General features: G+C 36.6%; 1 protein-coding gene across 4 annotated transcripts in view; it reads left to right on the top strand.

The window, feature by feature from the left end:
• BLNK (B cell linker) overlaps positions 1-12,874 on the top strand; it is a 75,478-nt gene extending 62,604 nt beyond the window's left edge. For all 4 annotated transcript variants that reach the window (XM_035026076.1, XM_035026068.1, XM_035026094.1 and 1 more), the window contains 6 exons: positions 1,113-1,197; positions 1,738-1,769; positions 3,971-4,038; positions 4,898-4,981; positions 7,001-7,156; positions 12,129-12,874. In XM_035026076.1, the coding sequence (XP_034881967.1) occupies positions 1,113-1,197; positions 1,738-1,769; positions 3,971-4,038; positions 4,898-4,981; positions 7,001-7,156; positions 12,129-12,248 (545 nt within the window). In that variant the 3' untranslated portion in view covers positions 12,249-12,874. The remainder of the gene's footprint in view (positions 1-1,112; positions 1,198-1,737; positions 1,770-3,970; positions 4,039-4,897; positions 4,982-7,000; positions 7,157-12,128) is intronic.
• The last annotated feature ends 600 nt before the right edge of the window (positions 12,875-13,474 follow it).

Raw genomic sequence — 13,474 nt, 5'->3', positions numbered from 1 at the left:
AGGAAGGAAGGAAGGAAGGAAGGAAGGAAGGAAGGAAGGAAGGAAGGAAGGAAGCCTCCGGGACTGCAGAGGCAAAGCAGAGTGGTCAAAGCTCAGCAGGCTGTGGGAACCAAGTGTGTTTACTGTTTCTCCTTCTGAAATTACCAAGCTGTAATGTCATGAACAAAATATCTCACATGGTCGCTCAAAGTAACTTGACCTAGACTTAAAACATCCTTCAGGGATTCAAGGCTTCCGAATTTCGCTGCATTACAAGAAACCCCGAAGTCTGTCTTACCATTTATTTGGATCTTTGAGTTGATATGACTTTTATTCTTTTTGGGTTCCTGTAATGGAAGACCAAGAGTTCACCTTTCTTCCATGTGGGACACACACCCATAGACACACCCAGATTTTAACACACCCTGGACCAAATTTGAGGAAGAATAAAGCATTAAAATAATTTATAATCACATTCATCAATGGTTCAGCAGTAAGGTTCACTGTGTTCAACATAAATTTCTTTTTTTTTTTTTAATTCAACATAAATTTCTTACATTTCAGGTTACACCCATTTCCCTGTGTACCGGTTATAACTCCACCCCTTCCTCTCCCACTCAGGAAAACACAGTGAAATGCAAGTGAGATGAACATTATTATAGGGCTGACCTTGAATTTGCTCGGGTAATTTTTCCAAAAGAGTCGATTATCTGCAAACTCTGATATTTTACCTCTTACCAGTAAAAATTATTTATACCACCTCTTGTGACTAATGAAGATACGCCAGGGTATTGGAACACCTGTGTGGGGGACACCAGCGTGGTTCGAACTGGTTTGTCTCTGACTTCCACCTATACTCCCACACTTAAAGGGCCACCCCATAGGCTCAGTCCCCATGGGTATTGCTACAGAATGGGAAGGTGTGCCTGTAACTTTGCTTGGTAGGAGTCCTGCTCCTGCTCGTGCAGACACATCACCAGATGGTCAGGTGCATAAACAGATGGCATCCTGGTGAAAGACATGTTCATGGGAAGACATCAGACCGAATCCAGTTCTTCTCAGATGATGTTGCTGGGTTGGACATGGAGACAGATATTTCATTCTGGCCTAATATGAGCATTTTCTTAATGCAGAAAAACCTGTACCTGCTGAGCGCCACCGAACAGCTAGCCACAGACAAGAAAATATGCAGTCATCAATGTTTCCTCCTGCCCAGAAGTAAGAATCTTTTCCTTTAAAAATAAGTTTCCCTAACACCTGTTTTGTCACACTGCATAGTGACACTGGCTTGGTAAAGATCTGACATTTCATTGCACTGCAATTAAATTTTTTAAATTTTAATTTAATTTACACTCAATTAATTAACATATAGTGTATTATTAGTATCAGAGGTAGAGTTCAGTGACTCATCAGTTGCATATAACATCCAGTGCTCATTAAATTTTCAAAGGTGTTAAATAGGAAGAAAACTTTAAAAGAACTGCTTAGAACCACAAAGATGTAATATTTGGGTTAATTATCGATCTTAACCAAAATCTAACACTTCAGTCAAGTCTCTTCCTTTTTAAAAACTAAAGGGGACAGTTTTACTTACCTTGAAGATTTTGATGCCCTTCCTATCTTTAGATATGTTTTATTGGCCATTTGTGTTGACTCCTGGGTGATGCCCCTGCTCAGAGCATCTTTGGTGCAAGCAAAATGTCAAACTTACCCATCTTGTGCTTTGCCCTTTAATTAATCTGGACTTCTTCCTTTCAGACAAATCCATCACAAACCCATACCTCTGCCAAGTAAGTACAATGAAGTCATGGAAAGTACTATCAGGTTGTGGGTAAGGCTGGATCCTTGTGTCTGAGCAACATGTCCATCTGGAGGAGGTTAGCTCCTCTCTGGCTTGTTTCCTTTTCTGTTAAATGGAGCCAAGAATATTTATTTCATAGAGTTATTTTCAAAAGTAAATAAATTTGGGATAATTTTTACTTCTTTTTTAATATTGATTGAATATTTCACTGGTCATACTGGTCATCTTTTACATTTAATTTTTTAATAAAAACAGTACAACTGTTTTCAAAATAAGAAGATTAAGTACCTGGTATAGTGCTTTGAATACAGAAGGTCTGCAGTAGATGATAGCTATTTAAGTTAAAGCTCAAGTCATGCTAAGGGGTCCACCAGATTCTACACATCTGGTCCCTTCCTTACCTGCTGGCTGACTCCATCCCTTGTTCTCCCCTTTTCCCTCCACACTCCAGGCACAGTGGCCCCCAGTCTATGCTTCAAATATGCTAGGCCCTTGCGTGTTGCTATTACTCCTACCTGGAACATTTTTTCCTGAGATAGCCACATGCCTCCTCCCTCCCTTCCTGCAGATCTTACCCGAGTGTCACCTCAGTGAGGCCTTCCTGATCAGCCTATTTAAACATACTGTTTATCCAAGACTAGTCTCCAACCCCTTCCCTGCTTATTTTTCTCCATGTATATGACTCTGTAATATTGTGTATATATTTACTTATGTCTTTATTGTCTATCTCACTCATTCCATTAAAATTTAAGCTCCAGAAGGGCAGGGCATTTTGCTGTTTTGTTTGACTGCTGTATATCTATCCCCAGTGTTTTGATCCATGGCAGGCACACAATGATGAACAAACAAATGAATGAATGAATGAATGAATGCAGTGAAGTATTTTCTCTATTTCATGTGTCTCCACATACAGACTATAAACTCCTTGAAGAAGTTTATGCCATAAGGCAGCAATTATCAAATGTTTTGGTCTCAGGGCCATGTTAACACTCTTAAAATCATTGCAGACCCAAAGAACTTTGGTTCACACGTTTCTTTCTATTGATATTTAATGTATTAATTAAAAACAGACAATTAAAACATTTATTAATCCATTTTTAATTAAAACTTTTATTTTTTTCATTTAAAATATTGAACTTGGGGCACCTGGGTGGCTCAGTCGTTAGGCATCTGCCTTCGGCTTGGGTCATGATACCAGGGTCCTGGGATTGAGCCCCACATCAGGCTCCCTGCTCAGCGGGAAGCCTGCTTCTCCCTCTCCCACTCCCCCTGCTTGTGTTCCCTCTCTCGCTGTGTCTCTCTCTGTCAAATAAATAAATAAAATCTTTTAAAAAAATAGATAAATAAAATATTAAACTTGTTACATGTTAACATAAATAACATATTTTTTATGAAAAATTACTATATTTTCCAAACAAAACACTTTAGTGGGAAGAGTGGCCTTGTTTTACTTTTTTTTTTTTTTAATTTATTTATTTGACAGAGAGATAGCACAAGTAGGCAGAGTGGCAGGCAGAGAGAAAGGGAGAAGCAGGCTCTCCGCTGAGCAGGGAGCCCGATGCGGGGCTCGATCCCAGGACCCTGGGATCATGACCTGAGCCGAAGGCAGCCACTTAACCGACTGAGCCACCCAGGCGCCCCCTTGTTTTACATTTTTAAAATCTCTTTAAGGGACGTCTGGGTGGCTCAGTCGGTTAAGCGGCTGCCTTCGGCCTGGGTCATGATCTCAGGGTCCTGGGATCGAGTCCCTCATCGGGCTCCTTGCTCAGCGGGGGGCCTGCTTCTCCCTCTCTCACCCTCTGCTTGTGCTCTCTCTGTCAAATAAATAAAATCTTAAAAAAAATAAAATAAAATCTCTTTAATACCTAGAGTAATAGAGACAGCTGGTTCTCATATCTGCTTCTATATTCAAGCTGTTCCAATGTTTTTCTGGCTGAAGTACATGAAGAAAATGGGGCTTCACAGAGACAGTGATTTGGAAAAGACCTCACAACCTCCCTGAAAGAATCCTGGGGATTCCTGGGGCCCCCAGACCATGCTTTGAGAACCACTGCTTTTAGGGACTTGTTGGCGTGTGTGTGATTTTTCAGTGTCGAGTGACCCCTGCAGCACCTAGCATGGTGTCGGAGTCTGGGCACACTAACTGCTCAAGATACGCTGAAGACCATTGATTTTTCAAATCCCTTTCAGGATTTCCAGAAGGGGGAGGCTCAACTGTGGATGGCCTATTTTCATCTAACCCCCATTTGTCAGAACAGGTATGAATGAACTCTTATTGTTACGATTAAACTGCAGGAAAGGCAACGTCTTCTAATGTCTTATGAGGAGTTTGGGGTGAAGCTTGAGGACAGACTATATTTTAGGTCAGCTTGCAAGTTGTCATTTGCTGATGGGTACAGAATGCATTTTGTTTTCAGGGATTAAGACCCTGCTCCATGTATTCCAATTTGTATTCTAGATGCCCTAAGTAACAATTTGTGTTTCTTCAAAACTAGCAAAGAAGTGTGTTGTTTTTATTGTTCTTCCTCTCACATAGATTCTATTTAAACTGTGTAATTTTCTCAGAATAGATCTGTGGAGGCATATGATATTAAAACACATAAAGCAGCACAGTTTTTAAAAAGACAGAGAAAGAACTCTGTGTGCCCTTGGGCAAGTCTCGCTAAGCTTTCTCAAATGTAGAGAGGGATGAGAGCATGTATCCTTCTTGCCTTCAGAGTAGTTAAAAGAATCCAGTAAAATAATATTTGGTGAAAACGCTTCGGAAATTGGAAGCACTCTACAAAGCAACAACCGTAAGCTCATGATAGACAGGGAGCTTATAACTTATTTAGGAGAAAGGAGTAAATGACTCAGGAATCTAGCAGGATTGTTTGATTGATTGATTGATAATAATGCTCAAGTACTAAAGTTAGCAGCTAAGGCCAAATGAGAAAAAAGTCATTTATATAATCCTGTGACTGATCAAAGGAAGCAGAAAACTCATTTTTAAATTGCTGGTCCAAATATAGTTAGGTCTGCCTTGGTAACGCAAAATGGGACTTTGTTTTCAGTGCACAGAAGGTGCTGTGTTATTGAAGGGCCATCTCATGCTTAGCAATGCCCTCCATTTCACAGGAAGCGGACCTTCACTGCAAGCAATGGTACGCTGGTGCCTGCGATCGGAAGTCTGCTGAAGAGGCTTTATACAGATCAAACAAGGTTTGACCATTTTTAAGTCCCATATTCTGCTCTCAGCCTATAATAGGCACAGCTGTCCTCCCAGCAATTGGCTGACTAAAGAATTGCAACAATTATGGATGCAGGCCTTTTTAAAATTTACTTATTCAAGAGCAATTGCCATCCTCTCCTCTCTCTAGCATCTCCCTCTTTGTTCTTCCATCTCATTTGTGCTTGTCCTTTCTCTGCAAGGATCTGTAAGCCCCACTGTTCTCCAATCAGTGGGAGAGAAGAAGGCTCCAGGGGGAGATCTCTGTAAAGTTTGGTGCTACATGAGATCCATTCAGGAGTGAGAAGTAACAGGCTATTTTGGATCAATGCATGGGTTAAAAGATTGAGGTCAAGATGGCAAAAAATACCTATAAGTAAATTTTTGGAGAAACTAAGCCCAATCATGTAGGAACACTAGGAGCAGTTTGGAAAATCCAAAGTTAAAATGCCACTTCTCCCTTTCTTTCTCTTTCCTCCTTCCATTTTTCTTCACTTGCACCCTACTTGCTAGAATATATAACATTTATATACTAATTTTTGCTACCTTTGCTTTAGTCCTAGCTCTACAATTAAATATGTTAAATGCTTTCCCATCAATCCCTTTGCTGGCTTCCCCAGTTATCTCTTTTTGTTTGACAAAGCTCACCTTTTAATAGATTCTCAGGAAGGACTATATTTACATTATTCCCTGAGTTCTTGCACATTCAAAGCTGTTCATAATCTGATAACCTGGAGGATATCTTGGCTGGTTATAAAATCCTTGTCTTGAGTTTTTAAGTGTTGCTCCACTGGATTGCCTTGTTTTATAGTATGCTTTTGAAAAGTCTGATGCTAATGTTATTTTCTTGCCCTTATATATAATTTCATATTTTAGTCGGAAGACTCTGCAGACCTTTTGTTTTTAAAGTCTAATAGTTTTCCAGAATATGTCTCTGAGTTGACTTTCAGGTCAATTTTTTCAGATAGATGGAACCCTTCTCAATATATATAGATTTAAGTTTCCTCTTATTTCCAATACATTTTGTTAAATTCCGGTCTTAAAAAGTAGTTCTGTTCTATTATTTTATTTTTCTTCTTTAAGAACTCAAATTACATGCATTTTGGACCTTTTTTGTCTTTCTTTCATTCCAACCACTCTGACTCTATTTTATTTCTTTTTTTTTTTTTTAATCTCCTTTTTTCCCCCCTGTCTGGGTTGCTTCCTTGCCTTCCTTCAGTCATTTATTATATCTTCATTTAAAAGTATTGTCCCTTGGGCATCTTATAATTTCTTCATTTCTGAAATAGGTTTGCCTTTCTCTTCAGTTTCCTTCCTGAGTTTGATCAATTCTTGTTGCATTTCTTCTTTCTGCTTTTCGTCCATTTTTTGTTCATAATTTTTGGATTTATGATTCTAGAACATTTAATCTATTTTTTAAGTTTTTAAATTCATTTATTCATTTTAAGTAATCTCTACACCAAACATGAGGTTCGAACTCAGGACCCCAAGATCAAGAGTCACATGCTCTTTTGACTGAGCCAGCCAAGCACCCCTAGAGTATTTTATAAAATATTTATTTAAATTGGTATGTTGTGTTACAGTTTTTTTTCTGCTTCAATATAAGTTTTAGGGAAGAGAGTTTTCATCAGCTGAAATGTTTTGATTCCCAATTTCAGCTTTCTTCTCATAGTACTTTTGAATGGAATTTGTTTCATATTTTTTTATTCATAGGTAACTTGTAGACATGGTTCTTAGTTCAAGAGTGCTCGCTACCTTTAATCTTACTGTGTCCCTTCATACATTTCTAAATATATAAATGCATCAAAAAGCTAGCATTGACTTCACTCAGGATTTTCTATAAGTATATATTTTACTGAAGTATTTTCTTGGAAAATAATAAACTGTAATCAATAATAAAAATCATATAGCTCAATAGTTACCTTTTGAATATAACATAGGTATAAACTGATTTATAACCTGTGAAAACCTAAGTAATACTCACCATAATGTATTTTTCTTTTAATAAACAGGATGGATCATTTCTTATTCGGAAAAGCTCTGGCCATGATTCCAAACAGCCATATACACTAGTTGTATTCTTTAATAAGCGAGTATATAATATCCCTGTGAGATTTATTGAGGCAACAAAGCAGTATGCCTTGGGCAGAAAGAAAAATGGTGAAGAGGTCAGTAACTTCTCTTTTAATCCAACTCTATAACTATGTATTCAGCACAATGGTATCATAGTGTATTACGTGCTAGAGATGGGGAGAAAGGATACAAGAGTACTTGGTGCAAGGCTTGCATACATGTCATGAAAAGAAAAGAGTACAAGATAAAATACTGTGCTCAGGCAGCATATTCTATGAGAAAACAGAAAGGAGGAAAGACTTGTATGGCATAAAGGCTGCATTTCTTAGTCCCTTTATCCTGTTACTTAGTGCACTCTGATTCAGTATTTTGGTTCAGTGAAACACAGAAGTCAAAGTTGAAGTGTCAAGTAGAATCAAGGTCAGTGTCCAGAGCTCCTAAGTCAAGAACTAGGATCTCAACTCAAGTACCAAAGTAGATGATCGGGGAAGGATCAGAGGAGGTACAGAAACTTGTGTTGAAATATTAGACTATAGCCCTTGGACCAGAATGAGTTTTGGGGCCTGTAGCAAGAGAAAAGCATTACAGTAGGTCTTGAATACTAACCAAATATGAAGTCCAACTCCTCTTTAATCTGTACCAAACTCAATGCTTACCATATCTCTGTTTAGCCAGCTTGTTTTGATAAGAAAACCCTGAAATATGGGCTGGAATAATCCATATATGGTCAGAAAGGGAGTGAAACTTGTTCTGGCCTTGAATGATAGATTGAGTTTGAGTAGGTAGAATGAAAGTTAAAGATGAGAAGGAAGAAAGTGGAAGGAACAATCTAAGCAGAGGAGATAGCATTTAAAAAATTCAAGTTAGTAAATATTTATTTTCAATACTCTTTCAGAAAGAACTATACTCATTCCAAACCCAGCACTTGTTAGAAAGTGTTTGAATTGTTAGAAAGCATCATAATTGCTGAAGTGTTTGTCCTCTCCACTAGGTGATACCAGGGACTAGACTAGGTCTTGCTCATCTCTGTATTTCCAGAACCATAGCTGAATGTCTGCCTTCTGTGGATACTTGATTAGTACTTATTAAATGAATGAATTTATTTGTTGATTGAGTGATTACAGGCAGGAGAGTTGCATTTGTAAAACAAACTGGTAAGGTCTATGTCAATGAGTGTATTCTTTATTTCACTTTTTTCTAATTGCGGTTAAAAAAAACTCGTATCTTAAAATTTACCATATTAACCATTTTTAAGTGTATAGTTTAGTAGTATTAAGTATATTTACAACACTGTAAAACAGATCTCCAGAACTTTTCATCTTGCATATCTGAAATTCTATGCTCATTGAAAACAGCTCCCCTTTTCCACTCTCTCCCAGTCTCTGGCAATCACCATTCTACTTTCTATTTCTATGAATTTGACTACTTCAGATACCTCATATAAGTGGGATCATACCATGCTTGTCCTTTTGTGACTGGCTTATTCCATGCAGCATTATATACTCAAGGTTCATCCATATTGTGTAGTATGTGACAGGATTTCTTTCCTTTGTGAGGCTTCATAGCATTCCTTTGTACTGTACACCACATTCTGTTTATCCATTCATCTGTCGATAGACTTTTGGTTATTGTTGATGACTACTGTAAATAGTGCTGCTATGAACATGGGTGTGCAGATATCTCTTGGAGACCCTTGCTTTCAGTTTTTCTGGATATATATCCAGAATTGGGATTGCTGGATCATATGGTAGTTCTATCTTAAAATTTTGAAGAACTGCCATATTGCCTTCCATAATGATTGCTTCATTTTACAATCCTACCAACAGTGCACAAGGGTTCCAACTTTTTTTGTTTTTTTTAAGATTTTATTTATTTGACAGAGAGAGACACAGCGAGAGAGGGGAACACAAGCAGGGGGAGTGGGAGAGGGAGAAGCAGGCTCCCGGCTGAGCAGGGAGCCCAACGTGGGGCTTGATCCCAGGACCCCGGGATCATGACCGGAGCCGAAGGCAGACGCCCAACGACTGAGCCACCCAGGCGCCCCAAGGGTTCCAACTTTTCCATATGCCTACCAACACTTGTTATTTTCTGGGATTTTTAAATAGTAGCTATCCTAATGGGTAAGAGGTGATATCTCATTGCAGTTTTGATTTGCATTTCTGTGATGATTAGTGATTTTGAGCATCTTTTCATATGTTTGTTGGCCATTTGTATATCATCTCTGGAGAAATGTCTATTTGAGTCCTTTGTCCATTTTTAAATTGGGTTATTTGATCTTTTGGTTTTGTGTTGTAGGAGTTCTTTATATATTCTAGATATTAACCCATTATCAAATAGATGATTTGCAAATATTTTCCCCCATTCCATGAACTGCTTTTTCATTCTATTGATTGACTTTTGATGAACAGAAGTTTTTAAATTTAATGTAGTCCTATTGGTCTATTTTTGTTTTTGTTACCTGTGCTTTTGGTGTCATACCCAAGAAATCATTGCTAAATACAATCTCCTGAAGATTTCCCCGTTTTCTTCTAGGAGTTTTATAGTTTGGGGTTTTATTTTGCTTTTAATAAAGTCTAAGATAATTAGAATATGCAAAACTCTTGAATCTGAAATCACAAAAACTCAGATCAAGACCAAACTTGGGTTTTAAAATATAGATTGCTTTATCATTTAATACCAGTTAAACTTTAACAGAACTGTCTGCTTTTTTTCCCTACTCACAAAAACCTTCATTCTCACTGAAACCTTTATCTGACAAATCTTTAAAATAAATGCTCTTCAGTAGTAATCAGTGTAATATATAGTGGTGATCCTCTTAGGACAGAGTGACTTTGGATGGATGGTTTCATTCTAAGCTTCCCCAGGCAGGGGTCCAGTACTACTAGAAGAAGCTTAAGGGTGGGAGAAGGAGCTGTCCTGTTTAGAGGTCCTGAAATTCTCTTAAGTTTTGAGCTCCCATAGGGGCTCTGGACTCTTGTCCTGCTAAGGAAACTCTGGTAAACAGTGATTCCTCTGGCCTAAAGAGTCTTTGTCCCTATGACAGGATGGATAGAACTTCAGCCCACTCCCCACATATCCAGCCTATAGATACCAAAACAAATAGCATATTATTATAATGGTATCTGGAAGTGCTGACAGGGTCCATTAAAACTCTTTTTTATATACATAATAAAGAGGTTATTTCTCCCATATACTGAACACTTGAATGGAAAATGAAAACTCTGGTTACATGATATCAACAATGTGGATATCGTGAAAAGTCTCTTTCCCTGTATTTGTGTTTGGGTGTATATGGTTAGAAAAAGAAACCAATTGATTAATTTTTTAACAATTTTATGCAGTTGTTTTGGCATTATGTAAATATGGTATTAAGTAATTTTATAGCTTTGATATATGTTTGCTTTATTTTATGGACCATGAGATTTTGAGTTATCAAACAAGTTGTTTTTCTGTCTATGTATGAATATCTCAAGTACAATGAATTACTGTAGACATTTTTTTAAAAAAAAAAGCACTGAGGGGAAACTGCAACTAAGTTATGCTCAGTTCTACGTTCAGTATGCCTCAACTATGCTCCCTACTTCACACATTTCAACTCCACTCAACTCCCTATTCAAACATTTCAATCTGCAAACACTCCAACAAAGAAATACTCAAAAATATTCAAGGACTGGAATGACAGAATGAGATGTTTGTTTGTGTAAGTATAGCAACTCTCTACTGTGTTTCCTGGGTTCAGAAAACACTTTTTCGCTTGGAATCCACTTCAAAGAGGCCATGCCATTTCATTTCCTAGTTCTTTAGTCCATCAACTTAACTTCCAACTGCATTCAAGTTAACAACATGCTATCCCAAACAAACAGGATGAATGTCTTTATGAATATCATAAAAGAATTTCATTGGCAATTGCAAAAGGGCTGAATGATTGAAGAGCAAGTTCAGAAATAAAGAGTAAAGATGCTCGAAGGTCCCTGTATCTCATCTCTCCTCCCTAACCTAATATTCAGATAGCCAATTATCTAAAAGACAACTGGTATTTCATTTGAAAAATTTGACCAGTATTCTGAATATTTGATTCAGCATATAGATATGTGGAAGCTTTCCAAATAATTAATTAAAGGATTAAAAAACTTTTATTCTGGATATTTGTCTTTGTATGAAAAATTAAAAGACCATACATCAATTGGTGATAATTGCTAAATTTATGGCAGTGTTGCAAAATAATTACTGCTTTTTTGAAAATGACTCTACATGCACTTATTTATGATTATGAGCTTGTAGCACTTTTATATAATCAATGCATTTCTTGTTCTGTGTTATATTTATTTTCTCTTTCATTTAAAATTTTGATAATTTTTCAGGAGAATATTTGTGATAACCTTAAATTAAAATCCATAGACAATAGGAATTAGCACACAGGAAAATAAATATGTATGGTAAAAGCCTAGTATGGATTCCATTATTAATTAAATCTAAACTAATTATTAATTAGCTCTGGGAGCTAGAGCAAAAATGGAAATATGAGAATTTATTTTTTTTGAAATATGAGAATTTATAAAGCTTTCTTTATTTATTAAAAAGGAAAACAAAAACAAAACAAGCATGAATTAATCTGGGAAATAACTCTTTTCTGATACTAAACTCTAGGGCTAATTTATTAGATCAGTTCTTGTATCTAATACTTGTGCAACATAACAGATAATCTATATTTTGTAAGGAATGTAGAGAAATTCAGTGTGTGAGAGTTTTACACTTGTTACTAAATAAAAAGTCATTAAAATATTACATCATAACTCGATGAAGTAATTTCTCTAAGTGGTTACACTAATTGAGGCTGCCAGTGTTTTTAGTGTAACTGAATACAGGCAAGGCCAGAGTCGGCCACCTCGAAGATTCCAGCCTTTGTTAAATTAGACTTTTTTGGGTAGAATGTCAGCTGAAACTTTTTTGGGTAGAATGTCAGCTGTAACGTTGACTAACTTGAGAAAGTGGGAGAAGATTGGAGGAGCAGAGCTTAAAGTTAACATAAATTCCAATGTTTAATTCATCTGTGTTTTCTTGCTCTAGTACTTTGGAAGTGTTGCTGAAATTATCAAGAATCATCAACATAGCCCTCTGGTTCTTATCGACAATCAGAATAATACAAAAGATTCAACAAGACTGAAATATGCAGTTAAAGTTTCATAGATTTTTTTGAAAAAGGTCAACATCATTGCTTCAGACATTTTACTTATTTCTAGTTTTGAGAAAAAGTCCCCAAACTTCATATTTTGAATTCTGAATCATCCAGTAATAGGATAGAAGATGGCGGCAGCTACTGAGGTGGTCATCCATTTCTTTATAAGAAGCTCACATGGACTTGTTCTATTGCCTGACCTGATGAACTGTGAATATTTGGTGAGGTTGAGTTATCATGCTACTAATATTCTCCAAATAAACGTCTTTATTTAAAAGAAATAGGTGTAAAGTCTTTTTAGTCATGTAAGAAAATAACACTCTATTTTCAAAATAAGAAAATAATACTCTTGGATTAAAACAAAGCTGCTGGAAATTTGGGTCACCACAATGGTCACCGGTACGCTAATGTAATGTCTACTGCCAATGCTTGACAATTATGTCTTGGTTGAAATTGTAATGTGTAGAAAATAAAATATAGATAATGTGCAATATTTATAAGTACAGATTAAGGGGGATGTCCATTTTGTGAGTGGGAAACTGCAACTAAGCCATAGGAGATGTATATAGATATGAACTTTCTAGAAGTTCTTGTCCACAATTATGTTGTTAGCTTTGCTTATTAAAAATAATTATACCCTCTTTGATCTGCATGTCTATTAAATGGGCCCTAAGCTTGATATAAGGTTCAAAGGGAGATGAGAGAAAAACTAGGGAAACATCCCACAGAACAAGAGCAGGAAAGCAGACATTGATGAACACTAAGGAATGAAAGAGATACCATTATGAACAGTCATATCCAAGGTCTTAGATCACCCCAGAAATGTAATATACTTTGTTATATCAAAGCTTTTCATTCTACTATGTACTTTAAACAGGTACTTAAATGATAAAGCAACTAATTAAGATAAATCTAATAATTAAGTGAGGAATACACTTGATCACTGAATAAGATAGCAAAATCTGAAAAGATTTTGAAAAACTAGAAGGCAATATTTCAGAGTAACACACAGACCCACTTGCAAAGATAATTGTATTTCTAGCCTCTAGAACTGGGAGACAATGAATTTCTGGGTTTTTTTTTTTTAAGTCGTTCAATGTATAATACTTTGTTATGGTAGCCCTAGGAAACTAGTATAATCTGTATACATTTTTGACGGTGAAATCAAATATAAATGGGTTTTGGAAATCTTGTATGGAAAGGTTCTTTTTTCCTTTTAGGAAAACAATGGAATCAT

The sequence above is a fragment of the Mirounga leonina genome, unplaced genomic scaffold (genome assembly GCF_011800145.1).
Source record: "Mirounga leonina isolate KUSES-001 unplaced genomic scaffold, KU_Mleo_1.0 Mir_114, whole genome shotgun sequence".
NCBI classification, from domain to species: Eukaryota; Metazoa; Chordata; class Mammalia; order Carnivora; family Phocidae; genus Mirounga; species Mirounga leonina.
Note: the sequence above shows the minus strand (reverse complement) of the source record. Positions and strands in the feature narration are given on the sequence as shown.